Source organism: Kogia breviceps, chromosome 12 (assembly GCF_026419965.1).
Source record: "Kogia breviceps isolate mKogBre1 chromosome 12, mKogBre1 haplotype 1, whole genome shotgun sequence".
Lineage (NCBI taxonomy): Eukaryota > Metazoa > Chordata > Mammalia > Artiodactyla > Physeteridae > Kogia > Kogia breviceps.
Window position 1 is genome coordinate 93,422,801 of NC_081321.1, and position 23,771 is coordinate 93,446,571.

The 23,771-nt window shown below is 52.1% G+C and overlaps 1 protein-coding gene across 13 annotated transcripts in view; it reads right to left on the bottom strand.

Annotated features, from left to right (window-relative positions):
- Window positions 1-819: 819 nt before the first annotated feature.
- The window catches only part of PLA2G6 (phospholipase A2 group VI), a 77,100-nt gene continuing 54,148 nt past the window's right edge, over window positions 820-23,771 (bottom strand). For 10 of the 13 annotated variants that reach the window (XM_067010203.1, XM_067010198.1, XM_067010194.1 and 7 more), the window contains 9 exons: window positions 22,267-22,375; window positions 19,185-19,263; window positions 16,625-16,788; window positions 14,708-14,858; window positions 4,237-4,373; window positions 3,650-3,804; window positions 2,294-2,461; window positions 1,683-1,756; window positions 820-1,533 (listed from right to left, as the gene is read on the bottom strand). In XM_067010203.1, the coding sequence (XP_066866304.1) occupies window positions 1,389-1,533; window positions 1,683-1,756; window positions 2,294-2,461; window positions 3,650-3,804; window positions 4,237-4,373; window positions 14,708-14,858; window positions 16,625-16,788; window positions 19,185-19,263; window positions 22,267-22,375 (1,182 nt within the window). In that variant the 3' untranslated portion in view covers window positions 820-1,388. Of the gene's footprint in view, window positions 1,577-1,682; window positions 1,757-2,293; window positions 2,462-3,649; window positions 3,805-4,236; window positions 4,374-14,707; window positions 14,859-16,624; window positions 16,789-19,184; window positions 19,264-21,038; window positions 21,201-22,266; window positions 22,376-23,771 lie in introns of all 13 variants that reach the window. The other 3 variants (XM_059080541.2, XM_067010205.1, XM_059080532.2) reach the window with 3 other exon arrangements.

Here is a 23,771-nt window from a genome sequence, read left to right on the forward strand (position 1 = left end):
GAGGAGGGGGCAGCTTAATTATTCACCAGCCGGGGATGTCAGAAAGCGATCTGGGGCGTAACCAGACCCGGCGGGGAAGGCATTCTGTGACGCGGGCGGGTTCGTGTGACCTGCGCTTCAATTATTTACCCCTCTGAGCCGCGGACTGGCGGGCACGCGTGGATGGCCACTCTCCTGGGTCACCTCCTCTTCAAGGAAGAGCCTTTCCCAGGCCAGCAGGGACCCCGAGCTCTGGGGGACCCCCGCCCTCCCGCCTGCCTACAGCGGGCAGTGCCCACCCTCTTGGGCTCGAGCCGTGCGGTGACCACCCCCGGACCCTCCCTGGCAGTCCGTCCCTGCAGGCGGAAGGCACCCACGGCTCGTCACTGTTCTCAGGCCCCCTCTCTACCCTGGGCCCCTCAGGCCTGCAGCCCAGCGGCTGAGGCTCCTGCGTCCGCTGCCCCCTGCCCAGAGACAGGACAGCACAAACCCTGGAGTTGCACAGACCTGCGGGCACACTTTGGCCCTGGTCACTTGCTGTGTGGCGGTGCCCGAGCCCCCTGCCCTCTCTGGGTCTCATCACCTCCTCTGGCAAGTGGGGCTCTCCCTCGCCCTCCACCGTGGGGCGGGCGGGCCTGGCGGCCACCTCTGCACACCCTCAGGCCCTGATTTGGGGAGGCCTGAAGAGAAGAGGTGTCCCTGGCCCGCGGAGCCTGGGAACCAGAGCTTCCATCCGTCTGCGTGGGCACAGGCAGGTGACGGCCAAGGCTGAAGGTCAAGGCCGAGGGGGGCTGGCGGGTGGCGGGCACTCACACCACAGTGCACACAACACAGGCAAACCAGAATTGAACCATTTATTTCACAGTTTGGGGCGGTCCCTGGAGCCCCTCTCCAGTCATCAACCACTTCCTGTCGGGAAGAATAACTGAAGTCACAGGAGCGACCTTTGAAAGCTGAGGAGAGCTCGTGGGTGGGTGGCTGGGGCGTGTGGAGGGGCAAAGTCGAATGCGACAGCCCACTCCTAGGTTTCCCCTCTCGATGGGGTGGTGATGGCCCGTTTCTCTAGCTCCACCCCCAGAGGAGAGGGCAGAGGGTCGAAGGGGTCTCTGCAGCTCCAGGGGCCCGGGAAGAACCTGGGGTCCCCTGGGAGGCCTTAGTGTTTGAGCCACCTTGGGGGTCAGGGAGCAGCCTGAGTGAGGCTTGAGGCTTTCTAAGCTGGAAGGACACAAAGTGCCAGCAGGCGGGGACAGAGGGGGAGGGAGGCCTGAGGACCAGCCTTAGGCAGGAAGCCCCGCGCCCCGCTAGGCCGGGTCTGTGGACACAGAGCCGCCTGGGCCTGGCTCTGCCCAGCCTCCCAGCCGGGCCCTGGCGGGGGGGCTGGGGTGGGGATGGCCGGGGGCCCGGCAGCCTCACGGTGACAGCAGCAGCTGGATGAGCTCCTGGAGCTGCTCCCGGTGCTCGTAGATGTAGACCTCAGTCTCCCACAGGGCGTTGACCAGCACCGTGTCATCGACCTCGTCCAGCATGATGTCTGTCCCCAGCTGGGGATTCAGTCTGTCCGGGTCAAGGAGGAGGGGTCACCCCCAGGACACTTGGCCTGGGTAGGGGGCGAGAGCTAGGACTGGGGCGGCCTCGGGACACAGAGCAGCTCCTTGGGGAAAGGGAAGGTCCAGGCTGGGGACTGGGGCCAGCAGAGCCCTCACCTGAAGTACTGGATGCCAGCCATCTCGCACCAGGCCCGGGCCCGGTCCACGGCCCGCCCATCCGGATCCGTGCACTGGTGAGAAGCAGCCTCTGTGAGCGTCCAGAACACACCACACACACAGCCCCTGCCTGGGGTCCCCAGGTTCCAGGTTGGCTGAGCCCCCTATCAGCAGAGTGACTTGGGGCAAATCCCCCTTCCTGGGCTGCAGTGACTGTCCCAGCTATGCAGAGGGGCACGGTCTGTGGCTTTGACAGGTGGCTCGGCAGCGTTCAGGGTCAGTGAGCATGGAGGGGCTGAGTGGACAGGCCTCCACCTCCCTGCCCCCTTAGCTTTTGTCCATCTGACATTCTGGGCTTCCACATGGGCTGTGTTTGAAGGAAGAAATCCACAGCTAAAAAATGCTTGAAAATCCCACTGGATGTGGTCACCGAAGGTCCCTGCCAGCACTGAGACACTGTACAGGGGAAGGGGAACCCCCCCCTGTCCTGAGCTGGCTGAGGAGGGTCAACAGAGCCCTGCCATCCCCATGACACCCAGGGTCCCACGGGAAGCCTCATCCTGGGGCTGAGACCCCGAGGAAAGTGGGCCTGGGGAGGGGCCCGTACTCACACAATCCACCACCATCTTGCCCAGTTCCTTGGCCCCCAAAACAGTCTTGGCCAGTTCCCAGGGGTTGCTGGGACGGAAGACGTCCACACAGGTCACAGGCACCTGCGGGGACCTCCCTGTCCCCAAGGAGACGACAACGGAGAGTTTCTTCACCTTGCTGCCCTGACCCTGTTGGGACGGGACAGGTCAGAGGAGGCCTGCCCCACAGATCGGGGGCACCCAGGGGTAAGAGAGAGGCTCCCTGGGGGATTGTGAGGAGGAGTACAGACCTCCTGTGGCAGGAGCACAGCCTGTGCTGCCTCTCCTTTGCTTCGGAACACGTTCTCCTGCCAATCTTCTGGGCGACCTTGGCAACCCACCCGCCCAGGCTCCCCACGCACTCAGACGGGTGCTGTTTGAGCACCCTTCCCCATCCCACAGTCTCTCACTGAGTCCCTCTTCCTCCAGGAAGCCTGCCCTTCCACATCTGGCCCCTAGAGGGCGCTCACCTCCCTGCCGCCTGCGGCTTCATCGGGGCTTGGTGATGACCGCAGTGCCAACTACAGCCAACAAGGATGCGGCACGCGCGAGGTCAGGCACTGTTCTAAACACTTCACAGATAAGAGGCCACGAAGCCTCACGACAGTCCCCAGGCAGGTACTATCAATAGCCCTAGGCAGTGGCTGAAGCGAAGAATGGGCAGAGACAGTTCCCAGACCCAGAGGCCCCTGCACCACACTGCTTCTCCTAACCTGAGCGGGCCTTGCCCACCTCTGCACTAAGCTCCTCGGGCTGAGGGCCACTTCTCTTCCTCCGGATCACTGACTCCGCACTGCCCCATCCCCAAAGGCCTCAGCATGGGCTCCCCTCCCCTGTGAGCCCTTTCTGAGCCCTCATGTCTCTCAGCAGGGGTGATGCTCCTGGGCCCTTGCACAGTTCTCTGTCACAGCACCTAAAACATTTGGACGGATGTGTCCTTGTTTATGGACTGTCTCCCCTAAATGTGAGCTCCCCAAGGGCAAGCGTGTGTCTCCAGGCCGGGCAGCGTGGCTAGGCCTGTAAACTGGCACATGCTGGTATGCATGCTGTCCTCCCCACAAACAGCAGATGCTGTTAATTGATCATAACACCCTTCACCACCTAGTCCGGATTGGGCCTCAGAATCCCTCTTAGCACAGTGCTTCGGGCAGACACCACCCATCAGGCAAGTTCGAGTGTGACATAAAATTGCCGTTAAGTGCACAAATGAATGAGCGCATGAAGAAAAGCCATTTGCTCTCCCAGGAGTCAGCCCAGAGTACAGTCAAGGTTTGCAGAAACAGGAGAGGCCGCTGTGGGCGGTCACGTCCAGCCCCTCCAACCCGAGGTGGCTCTCACCTTGCGGATCAAGTCCTGGTTGTACTCATGGATCTCCGTCATGGCGTCCAGCGTGGGGTTGTTGGCCAGCAGCCCGCCATCCAGGAAGCGCCCGCTGGGCCGGAAGTAGGTGGGGGCTGCCCCACTGCTCCGGGCTGCCCGCCACACCAGCTGCTCTGGGGGTGGGGGAGGAGGGGGCCCAGTGGCACAAGAGATGTGCGTTTCAGATCTAACAGTGTGTGTGTGTGTGTGTGTGTGTGTGTGTGTGTGTGTGTGTGTGTGTGTGTGTGTGTGTGTGTGTGTGTGTTATGTCTGCACGTGGCACTGTGGGAAGAGGGTGAGGCCGGGGACTCTTCAGAAGCAGGACCGACAGGCCGTGCTGTCTGGCCCCGCCGTCCTGCTGGAAGGCAGGGTGCAGCCTGCCCGAGGCCTGATGGCTCCCTGGCTCTGCCAGCCCTCAGCTGATACCCTTGAGAGGGAAGACCAGGGCAGTGGGTGGGCTGGGGGTTGGCTGGGGGTGCCTGGCAGCAAGCTTGTGACTCCCACCCACCAACCTGCAGCCTCTCGGGCCAATCACTTCCCACAGATGCATCAAACATGGTTTTAACCTGAGGGTTGAGTTGGAGGCTTTAGGTTAACGTTCTGGCCGACATGAGGCTCCCGTACACACTCTGGAGCCTCGTAATTCCGGAAGAGGTGGAGTTCAGCCGGCTGCCGGTCGGACAGTGTCCCTGTCAGCATCACCCTGCAGAGAAACAAGGAGCAGGACACTGAAGCCACTGACCCATCCGCCCTTGACGATCCACCTTTGGCAATTTTTGTCCAAACTGCCGACGCACTAATTCTTAACCTCAGCATTCCTACTTCTGGGAACCCATCCTAAGACACTCCCACATGTGTGGGGAGACGGGCACACACTAGGCTATTAATGGCATTAAAGCAAATGACTAGAAACTAAATGTCCACCAGTGGGATGGTTCATGCTCCGCGGCTTCTCTGCACAGTGGGGTCTGCGTCACTGGAGAACGGCTGAGGTACTGCATCATGTACTGATGGACGGTGAGCGCCAAGCTTTATATTTAAGTGGAAAAAGCAAGGTTCAGGACAGTGTGTGTAATATGCCACCATTTATTTTAAAACAAACCCCCAAAGACCCTATGTACCTATCTGCTTGGTCAGAGGGTAACTCTGGAAGGACCCACGTGCTGAACCTGGCAACAGTGAGCTGCCTCTGGGACAGGGGACTGCTTGGGGGCTGCAGCTCCAGGACAGGAGCTGGGGGAGACTTTTCAGCGTGTCATCTCTGATACCTAACCAGTGTTCTACCATGTGAGTCCATAACCTATTAAAGAAGACTCCTAGCTGTCTCAAGATGTATTCAGACCCTTACAAATGTCCTGGCTCTTTTTCTTTTTACATTTATTTTCTTTATTTATTTTTGGCTGTGTTGGGTCTTCATTGCTGCATGAGGGCTTTCTCTAGTTGCGGTGAGTGGGGGCTACTCTTCGTTGAGGTGCGCATGGCTTCTCTTGTTGCAGAGCACGGGCTCTAGACGCGCGCACAGGCTTCAGTAGTTGTGGCACATGGGTTCAGTAGTTGTGGCTTGCAGGCTCTACAGCGCAGGCTCAGTAGTTGTGGTGCACAGGCCCAGTTGCTCTGCGGCACGTGCGATCTTCTCGGACCAGGGCTTGAACCCGTGTCCCCTGCACTGGCAGGCAGAGTCTTAACCACTGTGCTACCAGGGAAAACCTGTCCTGGCTCTTTGATCTGGGAATTCCGTTTTGGAAAATCCAGCCTAAAGGAATAATCTTGGTTACAGTGAAAGCTTTTTGTTTAAGGCTATTCATGCAGTGTAACTTATTACAGTGAAAAGTGAATGCTCTACATGGAAATAATAAGAGGGAGTGCCTAAACAATGGAACGTTTTGCAGCCATTTCAAATTACACTAGCAAGGAGGTGAAACTAACACAGAAATGTGTTTGTTACAATGAAAAATATAAAGAAAAGGGAACAAGAACTATGCATGGGAAAAAAAGATTAGTTTTCCACCTCTAAGAATCTTGTGGAAAGGTTACTTGAACATACCTCTCAATGAACGAAAAACTAAATGCTGGAAAATAATTTTTTTTTTATCTTAAAAGCACAGAAGATTGGGCGATTGGGATTGACATGTATACACTGATGTGTATAAAATTGATGACTAATAAGAACCTGCTGTATAAAAAAATAAATTAAATTTTTTTAAAAAAGCACAGAAGATCTGATAAGATAGAAAGGAAAGATAAGGGTAAACTCTGATGATAAGCAAGAACTCACAGAGGTAAATGGAGCACAGATCCATCTCTGAGCTGAAGGCAGACACCAAACTATCAATTTGAACTTCCATGCTGATGGCCTCATGGGGCCAGAGGGACAGAAGTCAAAGCCCAGCGTTCACTAAAGGTTAGGGATCTAATGGGAGACCCTCCCCACATTAGGTTGTAATCCCAAAGGGCTACCCCCTTGGATAAGGGTAAACCAGAAATAAACCTGCCCCTTTCCCACCCCTGGAGGCTGTGAATAAAGTTGGCTGGCATTAAACCAAGAAAGGAGAAAAAAAATCCCTGAAAATGTATAACCACAAACTAACCCTCCTGCAGATCTGAAGTCTAAATTCACATCACCTAGGGGTAACCTTTCATGCCAAGAAATTAGTTACAGTGACCCTAGATGCTACTGTATGTGGGTACCTGGAAGATACAACATAAGACACTCTGGAGAAGATATCCTCATTCTAGGCTTCACAGAATCTGCACATATTTCTCAACACTAAGGAATACCACATAGTTCCCAAAAAGGCGGGGAGGGGGACATCAAGAAATAAAACACCGTGAATAAGAATAAGCATAAACAATACAAACAGCAAAACATACCTACATAGACAGCAGTTATTTGAATCCTCAAACAAAAACTGTAAAACAGCTATGCTTGGGACTTCCCTGGTGGCACAGTGGTTAAGAATCTGCCTGCCAATGCAGGGGACATGGGTTTGAGCCCTGGTCTGGGAAGATCCCACATGCTGTGGAGCAATTAAGCCCATGCACCACAACTACTGAGCCTGCGCTCTAGAGTCCATGAACCACAGCTACTGAGCCCACGTGCCACACTACGGAAGCCCGTGTGCCTAGAGCTCGTGCTCCACAACAAGAGGAGCCACCGCAATGAGAAGCCCATGCACTGCAATGAAGAGTAGACCCTGCTCGCAGCAACTAGAGAAGGCCCACGTGCAGCAATGAAGACCCAATGCAGCCAAAAATAAATAAATAAAATAAAATTATATATTAAAAAAACCCAAACAGCTATGCTTACAACGTTGAAAAGACATCAATCACAAGCTTGATAATATTTTCAGGGAATAGGAAATATAAGTAATGACCCAGAAGATCTGAAGAAAAAACAAAGAGTACTTCTAGAAATTTAAATAAATAAATAAATAAAAACTCAATGAATAGGTTAAATGGAAAATCAGATAAAGTTAAAGAGAGAATTAGTGAATTGGAAAATAGGTAAGAAGAAATTATCCAGAATGCAATGCAGAGAGATAAAATGAAAGAATATACAGGAGAAGTCAAAAGACATGAAAGAAAAGCTCTAACATTTAAAAATTTTTTATTTATTTATTTTTTTTGCGGTACACAGGCCTCTCACTGTTGTGGCCTCTCCCGTTGCGGAGCACGGGCTCCGGACGTGCAGGCTCAGTGGCCATGGCTCACGGGCCCAGCCGCTCTGCAGCATGTGGGATCTTCCCAGATCGGGGCACGAACCCGTGTCCCCTGCATTGGCAGGTGGACTCTCAACCACCGCGCCACCAGGGAAGCCCCAGCTCTAACATTTTTAACTGGAGTTCCAGAAGGAGAGGCAACAGAAAATTAGGCAGAGGCAAGGTTGAACCGATAATGACTCAGGCTTCCAGAACTGAAGAAAGACATGAATCCAAAGATTTAAGAAGGCCAACAAATCCCATGCAGGATAAATTAGAAGGAATTCATAACTAGATATATCATAGTGCAACTGTAGAGCACTAAAAACAAATAAACAAACACATAAATAAAAGCATCCAGAGGAAAAAAGACTACTTACTTTCAAAGGAGTAAGAGTTAAATTGACTGCAAGTGTAACAGTGGATGCTAAAAGGTATAGAATATCTTTCTTGTTCTACAAGAAAATCACCAGCTTAGAATACTATACTCAACAAGAATAAGAGAGAAATAAAAGAATGTTCAACTGATGAGGGTGAAATACAACTAGTTTCAAATGATGAGAGTGAAATAAACCTATTTTCAAACAACTCTCCTAGTGGAGAATTCACTACCAGCAGACCATCTCTATGGGAAAGGCAAAAGAAGGTACTTTAGGCAGGAGGAAGGTGGTCACAGGCAAGACTGTAAAGCAAAGAAGTGATACACATGTATACATACACACACATATGCATACTCATATACATACACACATACATGAGCTGGAGCCAGCTCATACTGGCTTGTGAGAACCTATTGCTAAATCTCATGAGCTGGTTGTTAAATTGTTGGTAGCTTGAAATCAGCCATGGTGGGGGTATTTATGCCATGGGAATTGGCAAACACTACAAACCAGGGTTTTATCCCCCTAGAGATCTGGTTTCCCAGCTCACCACTAGATAAATATAAATAAACATCAACTTCAAAACACAATATCTTGTGAGGCTTAAAAAACAAGATAAATTTAAAATTCAGAAAAGTAATTATTGGGTTGGCCGAAAAGTTTGTTTGGGTTTTCCCATACGATGGCACGGACCTAGAGACTGTCATATGACTGAAGTAAGTCAGAAAGAGGAAAACAAATAACATGTATTAATGCATATATGTGGAATCTAGAAAAATGGTACAGATGAACTGCTTTGCAAGGCAGAAATATAGATACAGATGTAGAGAACAAATGGATGGACACCAAGTGGGGAAAGTGGGGGGTGGGATGAACTGGGAGATTGGGATGGACATGTATACACTGATATGTATAAAATGGATAACTAATAAGAACCTGCAGTATAAAAAATAAATAAAATAAAATTCAAAAAAAAAAAGAATGATTTGTGCCGTCCAAATTCTTCTTCAATTTTCTTTAAAAAAAAAATCCTTGATTATCTGAGGGGGGATAATGGTATCGATTAAATTTAGACTTCTATAATACACACTAAAAAGAAAAAGACAACAGAAATGAGTGCATAAATTTCAAACTATTGGGTTGGGGGTGGAATGTAATGATTAAAACTGTTCAGTAAATCCAAAAGAAGACAAGAAACATGGAACAAAATAGGATAGCATATGTCATCCCCCCAATATGAGTAATTATGTAAGTATAAATGGATGAGCCATATAAACTATTAGATTAACTATATGAAGGTTCTGATAGCCAAACCAATCAGCTAAATCAGACTTAACTAACTAAATAACTTACATAAATATATTACTATGCAATAAAAATCTATAAATAGACTAAATGCACAGATTAGATAAAGAACAAATCCAACTATAGGCTATTTACAAGAGAGACATGTAAAACATAAGGATCAAGGCTGAATTAGAGCATGAGCACAGACATACTATGCAAATATAACCAATGAAAGCTAGTATAACTATAATATCAAACAAAATTAAGGCAAAAAGTATTCTTGGAGATAAAGAGAGCTCCTTCCAGTCACCGGAAAGATTCATAAAAACTTAAATTTACATGTACTTAATCTCATAGTGTCAAAATATTAATGTAAAAATTGACAGGAGTAAAGGGTCAAAAGGCAAATCCCCAGAGTGGAAGATTTCAATGTATCTCTCTCAGTAATTGACAGAAGAAGTGGACCAAAAAATTAGTATACATGCAGAAGATTTGGAAATTTTAACAATGTTTCTAGCCAATATGACTCAATCAACATGTATAAATATTGGCATTCAACAAAGAATCCACATTCTTTTAAATTACACACGGGACATCTACAGAAACCGACGGAGGAAGGCCACAAATCAAGTCTCAATAATTTTAAAGGACCAGAATCAAACAGAGCATGTCCCCTGGCTACAAAGCAATTAATAGCAAAAAGATAACCTGAAAAATCCCTAAGTTTAGAAACTGAGAAATGCCGTTTTTAATAACCTATGGTTAAAAAATAATAATAAATATTAGAAAATATTTTTGAACTGAAAAATCATAATTGTGCTTATAGGCTGTAATTAAAGCAGTACCTGGAGGAAAATGTTTAGATTTACATACGTACACACACAGACACACACACGCACACACACATAATATATATACATATATTATATAGTAGAAAAGAAAAAAGGCCAAAAAATCAATGAGCAAAACATTTATTTCTAGAAGTTAAAAAAAGAACAGTCAAATAAGCCTAAAGACCGTACAAGAAGGACTAAATATATAAGAGCAGAAATTAATGAAACGGAAAACATACATACAATAGAGAGCCAATAAATAGCCCAAAGTTGGTTTTTTGAAAGACTAATCCAATTAAAAAACTTGTAGTACCAAGACTATAATTTGAAAAGAGGAGGTGTAAATAATCAGGAATGAAGAGGGCCGTCACGGCAGATGCTGCAGACACTGAAGATAATAAGAGAATTTTGGAACAACTCTATGTCAGTAAATTTGAAGATTTATTATGAAATGGACATATTCCTAGAAAAACATAATTTAACCAAAACTAACTCAAAAAGACATTTAGAAACCCTGAATAGTGTTATAGCCATTAAAGAAATTAATTCCGTCATTAAAAACTTTCCTACCAAGCAAACTCCAGGCCTAGATGATTTCACTGGCAAGTTCTACCAAATATTCATGGAAGAAATAAAATCACTATTATATTAACTCTTCCGGAAAACAAGAAAAGAAGAGACACTTCCTCAAAACCAAAACCCTGCAACCTGAAAATGGGAAAGAACAGGTCAACCTCACTCATGAACACGGATACAAAAATCCCAAACAAAATATTAGCAAACTGAACCCATCAGAATCCTCTCTGTAAAAGGCACCAGGAGGGGCTTCCCTGGTGGCGCGGTGGTTGAGAGGCCGCCTGACGATGCAGGGGACACGGGTTCGTGCCCCGGTCCGGGAGGATGCCACATGCCTTGGAGCGGCCGGGTCCGTGAGCCATGGCCGCTGAGCCTGCGCGTCCGGAGCCTGTGCTCCTCAACGGGAGAGGCCACAACAGCCAGAGGCCCGCGTACCGCAAAAAAAAAAGGCCACCAGGAATTGAAAGCAGAGATTCAAACAGTTTTGTGTATACCCGGGGGGCATAGCAGCGTTATTCACAATAGCTCATAGGTAGAATGAATCAGATGTCCATCAACAGATGAATGGATAAACGTGATCCATACATGCAATAAAATATTATTCAGTCTTAAAAAGGAAGGAAATTCTGTCACATGCTACAACATGGATGAACCTTGGGGACATTACGCTCAGTGAAATAAGCCAGTCACAAAAAGACAAATACCGTATGATCCCACTTACATGAGGTACTTTGAGGAGTCAACTTATGGAGACAGCAAGTAGAACAGTGGTTGCCAGGGGCTGGGGGAGGGGAGGAATGGCGACTTGTTGTTTAATGGGTACAGTTTCAGTTTTACAAGATGAAAGAGTTCAGGAGATTAGCTGCACAGCAATGTGAATATAGTTAACATTACTGAACTGTACATTTAAAAATGGTTAAGATGAAGATAGTAAATTTTATGTTATCTTACCACAATTAAAATTTTAAAAATAAACAAATGGTATTTCTAAATACCAACCACAATTAGAAAATGAAATGTTTAAAAATGTATAATTTACAGTAGCACAAAATATATGCAGTACTTAAGAATAAAAATAACAGGTATGTAAGACTGCTATAGATAAAATTATAAAACGGTACTGACAAACTTTAAACAAATGGGATGTTTTACTATGTTCCCTAATTGTTAGACTTGGTGTTTTAAGATGTCAATTCTCCCTTAAATAAGCTCACATCAAACTCTTATATATATAATAGATAAACAACAAGGTTCTACTGTATAGCACAAAGAACTATATTCAATATCCTATAATAAACCATAATGGAAAAGAATATGAAAAAGAATACATGTGTGTGTATAACTGAATCACTTTGCTGTACACCAGAAAGTAACACAACATTGTAAATCAAGTATACTTCAGTAAGAAAAAAATAAAGCTACAGATTACATGTAATTACAATCAAAATCCCAACAGGATTTACTTTTCTGTAGAATCTGACAGTCGGATTCTACAGTTTCTATGAAAGCGCAAATAGCAACAAGTAACCCACATCTTACACAGCACTTCTATGTGCTAGGTGCTTTTTACGTGTTTTATAAATACAACTTTTTTACTTCTCATGAAAGCCCCAGGAAGCAGGTAGTATATTATTCCCATTTTCGAGAAAAGGAAACTTCAGGGTACATGCTCTTAACTACTTCTCTAGAGGGCCTCCAACAATAGTCCTGGAGAAGGACAAGGTGGGAAGCCCTGCTATAAACTTGCTATAAACACTGCAGAATAAGGGCTCCGTGGTCAAAAACAGACCCAAGAAGGACCCTGGACCCACTGCAGAGGAAGCAAGGCCTGCGATGTGGAGGGAAAGAGACTTTTCACAGATGAGGCTGGGGAAACTGGTTATTCGTGGGGAAAGCAGGAAGTTGGATTTCTCCTGATACAAAAATCAACTCCAGGTTGATAAAAGACCTAAACGTGATAGGCAGATAGAGGGAGTTTCCTGACCTGAGACCCAGGAAAGCAACTTCATGCCTCCAGTTAAGGAAGGGTTATTGAATGGATATAAAAAGCACAAATCATAATAAGGAAAACATTTCTCAATTCTACTGCATGAAGAACATCTGTTCATCAACAAAACACTGTAAGAAGAGTGAAAAGACAAGCCTAGAGTGGGAGAAGAGCTCCATCAAAGGATTGGTTTTCAAAATATAAAAAGGAGAATTAAGAAGCCTCATAACCCCCAACACACAACCCAATTTTGCCAAAAATGGGTAAAACACTTGAATAGGAACTTTATAAAAGAGGAAATCCAGATGGCCTGTAAACATATGAAAAGGTGTTCAACCTCACTAGTAATCAGGAAAATGAAAATTCCAATCAACAGAGACAGTATCTTTCACCCCAGATTTATAAAGACAAAAACGTTATAATGTATAACTGATTCACTTTGTTGTAAAGGAGAAACTAACACACTATTGTAAAACAGTTATACTCCAATAAAGATGTTAAAATTTTTTTTTTTTTTTTTTTTTTTTTTGGTGGTATGCGGACCTCTCACTGTTGTGGTCTCTCCCTTTGCGGAGCACAGGCTCAGGCTCCGGACGCGCAGGCCCAGCGGCCATGGCTCACGGGCCCAGCTGCTCCGCGGCATGTGGGATCTTCCCGGACCGGGGCACGAACCCGTGTCCCCTGCATCCGCAGGCGGATTCTCAACCACTGCGCCACCAGGGAAGCCCCGTTAAAAAAATTTTTTAAAAAGCTAAATTGGTTTGACAATAACCAATGTTAGCAAGAATGCAGAGTGCCAGGAACTCTCAAACATGGCTAACGGGAGTGGAAATAGAGACCACCACTTTGGAAAACAGCTGGGCAGAATCTAAGGGTTGAGGCCAAGCGGACTTGGCAGCTCTACTCCTAGACATGTGCCCCACGGGGTCTTCTGATAAGTCCCAAGATGCCCACTGCAGATTCAAGAGGCCCAAACGGAAAAACCCAAGTGCCCGTTGAAGGTATCTGGAGAAGTAAACCGTGGGGGCATCGTCATATGAGCCGTGAGAATGAATGAAGCACAGCTTCACCCAACAGTGGGGACCATGCTGACAAATGCGGCATTGACGGAAGGAAGGATAACACACAAAAGGATTCCATCCAAGCCCAGAGACGGGCAGGACCGGAACCGTGCTCAGGGCTGCGTTCAGGTGCCGAAACTAGACAGAAAATCCAGGAAATCCGGGTCACGGGAGAACGGTTACCTCCGTGGGAGGTGGAGGGGGGCAGAAGCTATGATGGGGGCCGGCACACACTCAAGGGGCTTTTGGACTTGGCTGGTGGTCATATGTGGGTGTCTGCTTTAGAATTATTCACGGAACTGTTTCATGTCATTTTCTAAATGTATGTTCTATTTCACCATAAAAAAGAAAAAAATGTCTAGGATAAAATATACAAAAAATGTTTTTCAAAACATTAACTTTTGGTTAATAAATCATGGATATTTTCCTCTTCTTTTTACTTTCCAAAACTTCCAAATTTTCTTAAAAGACTATGTGTTATTCTTCAATGGAAAAAAAAAAAAAAAAAGCTTTACTATGAAAAGAAATCCTCCCAACCCTCCAGGGCTCGCTCACAACTCACTTCCTCCAGGAAGCCCTCCCTGACCATCCTTTCTCCCCCTTGCTTCCACGGATAGTCAGTTGCTGAACACTTTTCACGGGTCTGCTCTGGTGCAGGCACTGTGCTAGACACCGGGGCAACTGAAAAACAAGGCAGTCACGTTCCTGCTTCATGGAGCTCACAGTCTGGCAGGCGAGCCAGGCATTAGGCAGACAATAATGTAATTCCAGGATGGGAAATAAATACTACAAAGAAGTGGTGGTGCTGAAGGTTCTTCTGGAACCTCTTAATAAGCACATGCTGCCTTGCGTGGCTGCCATTTTTTTAGGTCACTTATCTCCTAACCAGATCGTAAGCCTTCCCACCTGATGGGAAGCCTTCCCACCCCATCACACACACACATAGGCAGTGCCAGGGGCAGAGCTGTGCTCACCAAGTGTGTGTGTGAGGGACGAGAACCGACCCCTTCTGACCCAGGGATGTGCTGTTTGGGTGGAAAAACATCAGACATGGGTCGAGGGTGTTCTGCACCTGTGTTCCCCAGCCACCCCCTCCCTCGATTCAGCTTTAATCAGACCAGGGCAGGGAGCCCTCTGCCCCCAGGAAGAGCCGACGGGATGCATGGCTGGGGCCAAAGCCGCTGTGCTCCCGAAAAGGCGGCGGAGGAGGCTTACTTGGGTTTCTTGACATCCGTCATCTTGGTGTGCTCTCCAAACTCCCGCTTCAGGAACTCCTCCAGGGGCCCTGACTCATAGGGCCGAGAGCCCCGGAACACCTCATCCTTCATGCGAAAGTACACACCACGCATGTAGGCCATGGACTTGCCTAGGAACAGGGGGGTCGGAGATGCGGAGAGATGCGAGGGCTGCCCTGACAGGGGGCCTGAGCCCAGGAACCAGAGGGGTGCGGGGGCGGATTTACCAAAGCACCAAGCAAGCTGGGGCTCCTGGGACCATCCTCTGCAACCTCTCCCACAGGCAGAAACCCCCTTAGCGGCCCCAAGGCTCGGCACTTAATCTTGTACTCGTAATTTGTATTTTTTCTTTAAAGAAGGGGTCCTGGACGTGTAAAAGCTTATAAATCTAGATCCACCCCATTTGCCTTGGAACAGAAAGACCAGCCCTGTCCCGCGGGAACAGACCACTTCCAAGGGGCAGGTTGCACCTCACAGTACGGAGAAGCTGCCCAGCACGCCTCAGCCGGCCCAGGGGTGTGCAAGCGGGGGGCTGCGGAGGGGAGCGCTTCTGCCCGCAGGAGAGGTTGAACTAGGCGTCTTCGCGGATCCCTTCCATAGCCCCCGGGCTCCTGAAGACCCTGGATGGGGGATAAATGCCCCCTGCAGAAGGAAGTGACCCTTTTCTGGAGGAGAAACTAGAACCTCTGCCCACTCTGCTCTACGCCCAGATCTCATGCCCAGCGGGCGGAGGCCAGCCCTGAGCTGGCCCTTCTCTCAGGGGAGACCAGAGAGGGGACATGGGGCCTCAGAGGCCAGGGGACAGAAGTCCGAGCAGCTTGCCTACTGATAATCCTCCTCTTCCCAGAGCCCCATGGGACGCTGCTCTAGGTCACCTCCTGGGCTGGCTGTGCCCCATGTCCCTCCCACACACGCCCTGGGCTGCCGGGCCATGGCCTCCTCACACTGGGAACACCCGGATGCCTATGCCTCCCCCACGGGACCCGGGGCTCCTTGAGGTGGGGCGTGCACCTGACTCAGCCCTGCACGCCTAGCACCCAGCGCAGGCCTGGCCTGAAGGCCTTGATGTCCCGGAAGGGGAGGGTCCTCTCCTGGTGCCTTCAGATCTGCAGGACGAGTTGGAGGGCATGGAACCCAACCCAGGCAGGGACTCCCAGCCAGGGATGCTGAGACAACAGTTCCCGCCGGGCGGTAGCTCGTTTGGAGGGGGCCCCCCACATGCAGCATCTCGCAGCCCAGACAGCTCCATAAAGGAGACATCGCTCGAGCCAAGACAAGGCCTACCCGGAAGTCCGTCCGATAAGCAAAATGCCCCGTCACCTCTGGAAAGCTGCAGTGACAGCAAACTGCGGGGGTTGTCTGTGTCGCTGGGGAGAGCTGGGATGGGCGTGCCTGGGACTCCTAGCTCCAGCAAGCCCTCCAGTGGGCCATGTGACTTTGGGCCACCTCTCCCCCCAGGGCCTCCACTACCCTGTGGGTAACATGAAGTGTGCAGACTAGGGCTCTGGCATTTGTGACCCCACCGAATCACATTCCTCACTCCTGAGGCCACCCGCTCCACCCACCCTCAGAATGCTTTTCCTCATTTCCAGCGGTTCTGAGGCCCTTCTGTGTCTGCCTTGCGGGGTCATGGCAACCGGTATAAAAATGCTCCCGATGCTGAGAGTGAAACCAGTTCTGTCCTCTGTGGCTGGGTGGGCATCACCCTAGCCCACCCCCCAGCCCTTCCTCCTTCCAGCCTCGGACCCCAACACCCCAGCCACCCCTCGAAGGGCCTGTGGGCCCTCCCCTCCCCCATGACGTTCTCCGCAAAGCTCGGAGCACAGACTCAGCCCAACTTGAGGGCAGGTCTCAGCCCCACCCCGTCCCGCCTCAGCAGCCCAGGGGCTGCCCTCACTGTGCACGATGGCCAGGGCCAGGATGCCCCCCGTGCTGGTCCCCGCCACCCAGTCAAAGAGGTCCTTGGTGGCGACGCCCGAGGCCTTCTCAATGGCGATGAGGAGCTGGATGATGACGAGGCCCTTCACGCCCCCTCCGTCCAGGCAGAGCAGGTGGTCGCGGCTGTGGTGGGAACAGCAGTGGAGAGAAGAGGGTCCCGTTACAGCCGGCACCTTGCATGCCGTGTCCCTGAGCACCTGCCCCGTGGTAGCTGCTTGAGCACGTGGAGACCGAGCCCTGCGGAGCTCGTGTGCTACCGGGGCTTCGGGGAGGCGGCAGCGAAGTCAGTACAGGAATAAACACAGTACTTCAGGAGGCGAAAGGTGCAATAGAGAGACAGATACAGGAAGGTGAGGGCGGCAGGGGGCAGGGAAGGTTTCCCTGGCCACGTGCCAGCTCGGCAGATGCCTGGGTCTGTCTCCCCCACTTGGAACAGGGGCTCCCTAAGGCCACTTGGTTTTGGTCAGATCCAGATCCCCAGTCCCAGACCTGACCCGAAGCAGGTGCCTGATAGAAGTCTGTTCGAATTAAACAAGGCTGGGGGAAGGGCTGCTCTCCCGCGGCCACAAGGAATGGGTGTCCAAGGTCAGGCCCCTCCAGCCGGGTGGGAGCAGCACGGGGGAAGGACTGTCTGTGTGTCAGGAGCCATAAGGAGCTTCCACCAGCATGAACTCACTTAAATGCCCCAAACCCCTTCCACGTGGACAGCCCCCGTCACCCTGCGCATATCTGTGAGGACAGGAAGCTCCGAGTCTCACAGGTGGATCTGGACCGGGGTCTGTGGACTCCCGGGTCACACACTCTCCAACACATCCTGACCCATCTCCCTACGCCCCTGCCCCAGGGAAGAAGGCCTCTATCGTCTGTGCTCAGACCTGGAACCTTCCTTCCGGTCTCCTCCTCTGCTGTCTATCTCAGCTTAAAAGTCATGGCTGAGAGAAGCCCGCCCGACGCCTCCGGGACGCTCCCGCTCAGCCCGCTCCTGCCCCACCCACTTCTGTGGTGCAGAGCCCTTCTCGCTTCCATCCGCAATTGCTTTTGGTCACTTGTTTGCTGACTTTCTTCCCCCGCGGAGGACAAGGCCCGGCTCTGCAGGCGAGAGGCGTCCCACGGACACACAGCTGGTAGATGGAGGGGCCTGCGCGGCCCGCCTCCGGGGTCCCTCGTCTTTTCCTGGACAAGCTGCCCAGCCCTGCAGCAAGCCCAGAGCGTGGCAGAGGAGGCGGTGCTGTCGCCGGAGGCCTGCAGGACCCCTGGCCAGGGAGGCTGGAGCAAAGAGGCAAGAGACCTTTCTGAAGATGTGGGGCTGGCAATGGAGGGAGCGGGGCTGAGCCGTGTGGCTCACAGACCTGCGTGGGGAGGTCCTCACAGGGGTGTCCAGACTCTTGTCCCAGCCCCACCTCTAGGGAGGGCGCTCAGGCTTGTGCAGACTCCCCAGTCCTGCTGGAGAATCTGCTGCCTCCTTCCTCTTACTGGCGGACACCTGTCAGTCCTCCCTCTGGTACCCTGCTCGGCCCCTGCGCAGGGGTGTGGGGGGGAGGGGGGGCGTGCTGGGAGGGAAGGGGGAGACGGCCTATAGGGCAGGTGCACCCTCAGGGCACATGGCACAGGGTGGCCAAGGAAACGAGTGGGCTACAGCAAGGGGAAGCCGAGCCTTCTGACAAGGAGAGGCCCAGCTACCTATGTGGCTGCCTGGTCCTGGGAGCTGCTTCTGGGAGAAGAGAGCTTTCCCTGCAGGGGAGGCACTAGGGGTGCAGCCAGGAGGGAGCCTGCAGGAGTAGGAAGGGTATGGACTCGGAAGCCCTGGGCTGAGTCTGCTCGTGTGACCTTAAACAAGTCACTTAACCTCAAGTCCTGCATTTGCAAAACAAGGTTACTAATGCCTCCCTAGGAAGGCTGTTAGGAACACAGGATAGTGAGAAACAGAGAACAAATAAACCACCTCCAGCATTACAGGGAAGGGTGGAGAGAGAACAGCTGATAGGAAACACGTTTGTCCTGGTAACTTGCCGAGCTGGTGGGCACTGATTCTGACAACCACTGTCACCAGGGACTGTGCTCAGGGACAGGGCTTGGGTTTCTTCTCTTTGTACCCATCACCCCAGCCTGCCTCCTAGAATGGGCCTGGGTATACGGCAGACACTTGGGGAACCAACCCACCCACTAGCTCTTGGAGGGAGGCGGGGTAAGGAGTGGGTAGAATCAGAGGGAAGCAGGCTCAGCATCAGGGCAGCTGAGGGCTCTCTCCAGAGGAGAGCTGGGCCATCTCCCCCGACAATCCATGACAGGGTCGGAGAGAGAAGGGACAGGGCCGCAGCCAGCTCCACCGTGTGGCCCGGAGCCGGCACGGTGATTGATGGAGAAGCAGGCCCAGCCTCCCTAAAGACTCAGTCTCTTTGCTGTGAACTACAGAGAGCGCGAGCTACCTTGCAGAGCCAGATACAGAGTAGAAAAAGTCCCACGCCTGCTGCATGGCACCCAGCAGAGGCCCTGTCCACGAGCCTGCCCCCGACACTTACGTCCGCTTCTCGTCCCTCATGGAGCTCAGGATGAAGGCTGGCTTCCGGGCCCGGGAGATGTGCACGAGGTCCTGCAGTTCTGTGAGGCACAGGGCAGGGTGGGCTGGGGCCAGGCACGCGCCACTCCCCGCCACCCCATGGGTCCTGAGGGCAAATCTGGAGCTGTGCCCCCACCCCACTGTCCCTAGCAGGAGCATCCGCCTCCCAGCCCCCTGGAAGGGCTCTCCATCCCAGGATACAGCAGGGCCAGAGGCCACAGGCCCCTCAGGGAGCGAGGGGCTGGAATGCAGAGGGGAGCCCACTGCTCTGGGAAGGGCGCCCCACCCTGCCCGGCCGGCTCCCGATTTTCCTGTGTCTTCCTCGCAAAGCCCCGAAGCACAAGCACCCCCGACGTGCCCTGTGTGTGCAGTTCACAAAGCGTTTCTTCACGCACAGGAGCCGGTGCTGCTGACAGCCACCATCACAGAATCATTACCCCCAATTTACAGATGAGACTCAGAGAGGTTATACGACTCGTCCAAGGTCATTTAGCCAAAAGGGCAGAGTTGGGACATTCCTTGGGGTTTAACTCCATGAAGGAATGGAGATATCCCGACCACCTTCCAGATACCTCTTGCCCTGATCCCAGGTCTGGAAACTTCCTCAGCGGCCTCAGATCGGATGCACCCACCCATGGCATCCATGTTTTCCCCTGTGCCCAAGGCCCACCCCACGCCCACCAAATGGATTGGCTGCCCTCCTGGCAAGCAGCCCGGCCCCAGGTTGCCAGGCCCGGCAGTGCCGCGTCAGCCCGATTCCGACGGGCCCTTCCCACAGCTGTGCACGGAGTCTAGAAGCAGCAAAGCAGGACGGCAGGCTGCCAGGCAGTGTGTCTCCCCCTCGCCAGGGCAAGTGGCCAGAGTGGACAAGGTAAGTGGGAGACTGGCCACGAGAGGCGTGGACAGAGCACCAGGGAGAGGGACGTGCAGCTGAGAAAAAGGAGCCGAGGGGACTAGAGCTGCAGCTAACTTGGGGCACAGCGGACTCTGCGGACCCCCTAGGCCCGGGGCATTACCCGTCTGACGCCGCGCCCCAGGCCCACCATCCAGCCTGGCTTGGGTGGCTGATTGCCTGTAAAATTGAGAGATAACGATGGGGGGGGGGGGCAGGTCCTGAGTGGGGAGGGGCAGGAGGAGGAGAGAGGCGGAGCCAGAAGGACTGACTGCGGCTGCCAGTTTGTCCTGAGCTCCAGGGTTGGCAGGCTATCCTGGCTGAAGATGCTGGTGTCTGATTCTCCAAGAGTTAAAAAAAAAAAAAAAAAATAGCACCAGCTTGCCAAGGATCGGTCTCTGTTCTCTGTTCGGGGAACCCCACTCCCAAACGATCCAGGGCCCTGGGTGGGCCAGCCCACCGGAAGCCCAGAGAAGGTCTCCGCCTCTCAGGGGCCGTCCCCACGGACACCAAGGATGCACGGGGCAGACGCCGGTTGCCTGGCCAGTAGGTCAGCAAAGGGGCCGGAGGAGGAGCGCACAGGCCCCAGGCCTGACAGAGATTCAGAGGGCCAAGGGCTCTGAGCCACCACCAGCTCTCCTCACGGCCCACCCGAGCTCCCAGGGCACAGAGAGGCCAAGAAAGTACCCACCTCCTGGGTGTCCCGGGCACCCTCTCGGGGGAAATGGCCCACGGGCCATTAGCCAGGGACCCCAGCAGCCTCTGGGCGCTATGCGTTGCTGGCTGCTCCCGAGGCTGACAAATGCTGCCCATCCTCCTTTGCTTCCTTCAACGACTTCTCCCCTGGGGCCCCGTTTCTTTCCCGCAGCGACTGCTCTGACCCAAGGGCCTGGGAGCCACAGCTAGAGGAGGGGAGCTGCCTACCCAGGTTGCTGAAGCTGATCGGTGGGGGCTGAGATCTTTCCAGGGAGGAGGAGGAGTGCGTTGCTGCGGAGCACTGCTCCGCTGAGACCCCCTGCGTGAGTGGGGAGCGGCGGTCGGCCCCCACGGTTCTCAGCAGAGTTAGGAGCGCCTTCCTGGTGACGACTTGTCATGTTCGCGGAGGGGGAGATCGCACAGGATGAGAAACTGTCAATGTGCGAGTAAGAGGTCCCTCCCTTCCACACGTGGTCCCCTCTCCCAGGCCACCTGCATATGTGGGGGGTCGGGGATGCCCCAGAGCCCTGATCCCACCCTGACAGGGCGTGCTGCCTCTAGTCTGTTATATCCAAAGCAGCCGCCTGGGGCTGGGGCGGGTCCTGGGAGTCGGACTTGGAACATGGAAGGAGGAGGTCGGTGTTGCCTGGCCCGAGTATTTGAGGAACCCCCGCTTTCCCTTCTACACCAGTCAAGACAGCAGGACTCCCACCTCCACGTTCAGCAATTCTCGAGGCTTTCAGAGCGCAACAGGAACAAACCGGCCAGTGGGCATTCACTCCCATCTAACGGATGGGATAACTGAAAACGCACACGCATGCACGTGCACACACGCTTGCTTGCAAACGCCATCAGGTACACACCCACAGCAACCTCCACCGTTCCCCAGAACCTTCCAGAGGGCGTCAGCCTTCTGGTGAGGAGGATCTGCTCTTTCCAGGCCTGAAGCCAAGGCTCACTAAGCCAGCACGCAGCACATGCAGGGTGGCTGTGTGCACGAGGGGTGCACACGTGTCATGTAGCACATGCCTGTGTGTACAGGGGGTAACACGTGTCATGCAGCACATGCATCGGCTAGTGGCTGTTCTTGCAAGTGGCTCCGTCAGTGAATTCCCCAAGAGTGGGATAGAGGGCTGCTGCTGCCGCCTACCCCACCCCCCACCCCCCACCCCCCAGAGTCCTGGCACCCTGAGGCAGGATGGTGGCCACACAGAAGAGGACACTGCCTTGGCAAGCCCCCTGGGGCCCCCATCTAGTGGTCAGGGGCTCTGTGCTTGGGAAGAAGAAACTTCCCCTCTGGGCCTCCCAGGGCTCCTAGCCACTCTGTGCAGGGACCAACTGGGGGCGGGTGTGGACAGGACGTGGGCAGCTGATGGCTGGGACTTCCCCGCTCCCCAGTCCCTGCACCCTGCACCCACCCCTGCCCAACTCTGGTCCCAGAGTGTAGAGCACATACGTTTGCTATGCTTGGAGGCTATGAATGCAGGAGTTTCTCCAAAGTCATTCGGGATGTCCACTTCTGCCCCAAACACAAGGAGGGCCTTGATCATCTCCATGTTGTCTTTCTGTTGGTGATGGAGTGAGGGGGAAATATGCAACAGCTCAGGGAAATGAAGAGAGAAAGGACCCCGGCCTCTTCCCCTCCAATCCATCATCTTGGCGGACCTCTCAGCAGCATGGGGAGAGACACTGGAACCCCTCTGACTCCCACCGCAGTCAATCCCATGTTGCACAGCCTACAGTTTGAAGGCCACTGCCGACAAACAGGCTTACAAGAATCCCCAGGTGAGAATTTAATAACCCAGGTAGAAAATGGAAGTGATTCACCCAGCCCCCAGCCCCCAGCCCCGCCAGCTCCTTCTCTAAAGAAGCAAAACATCTGACCCCCGACCCAGGAGCCGTGGGGCCACTGAAGGGTCAGCTGCTGGTCGCTTGCAGGAGAGGGTAAGTGAGGAAAGGCCCCCATCGAGTCCAGGGGCCGGTTCTGAGGGGGAAGCAGAGCACATATCCCCCCTGACGGCAGCCCCCTCCCCAGAGAAAGCGCGGTGAACGTCTGGAGGCTGGGCAGTGGGGCCGGGCTGGGCGTGGTTTCCCAGCACTGACCAACAGACTGGCTGCCAGGAGACCTGAGCTCTGGGCTTATCACCTCCCTCTCTCAGGGCCTGATTTCCTTGCCTAGAGAATGAAGAGGTGTGTCTAGAAAGCCGTTTTCCAAACTGCTGTTCATGCACCATTAGGATGTATATGGGCACAGGTAAACGTGTGTTTTAACCATTAGTTATGTATTTCTTCTTTGGTTACCTTTTATTTGTGGCACTGGTTTACCACCTGTGGCGGTAATATAACAGTTCCTTCAAAATAAATTTAAGTGAGCTTAAAAGCAAGCCAAATTAAAGCAATGATTAAGTACATAATTGTAAAAGTGGTTCGTGAATTCGCCAATAACTGCACACATGGTATGCAGGTGACTGGAGTATGGAAGCACTGGCCTATGTCAGCAGTTCTCAAAGTAAGAACTGTGGACCCCTATGAATACGGAGGCCCCTTAGAGGGTTCAAGAGGTTAGAACCATATTCATGAAAATATCAAGGTGTTGTTTGCATTTGCACTGTGTTAACTTTTGCACCGATGATGTAAAAACAACTGTGGATAAAACTGCTGGTGCCTTAGCATGAAGCGAGGCGGCGGCACCAAACGAACAGTCATCACGCTCTTCTCCTCTGCCACGCACTCATCGTAAAAAGTAAACTCATTCGTTACAAAGCCAGCTTCACTTAAGAAGGCCCTTGATGAAGCAGTAAGAAATGTTAATCTTATTGAGTTTCGACACTGGTGTACTCCGTGTCATAAAACGCACAGTACGCACAAGGCATTTCTGTGGCAAAACCACGTATGACGGTTGCCTCGGGAAAAGCACTGTGTGTGACTGTTTCAGCTGCAAGCAGAATGAGCTGCTTTTTT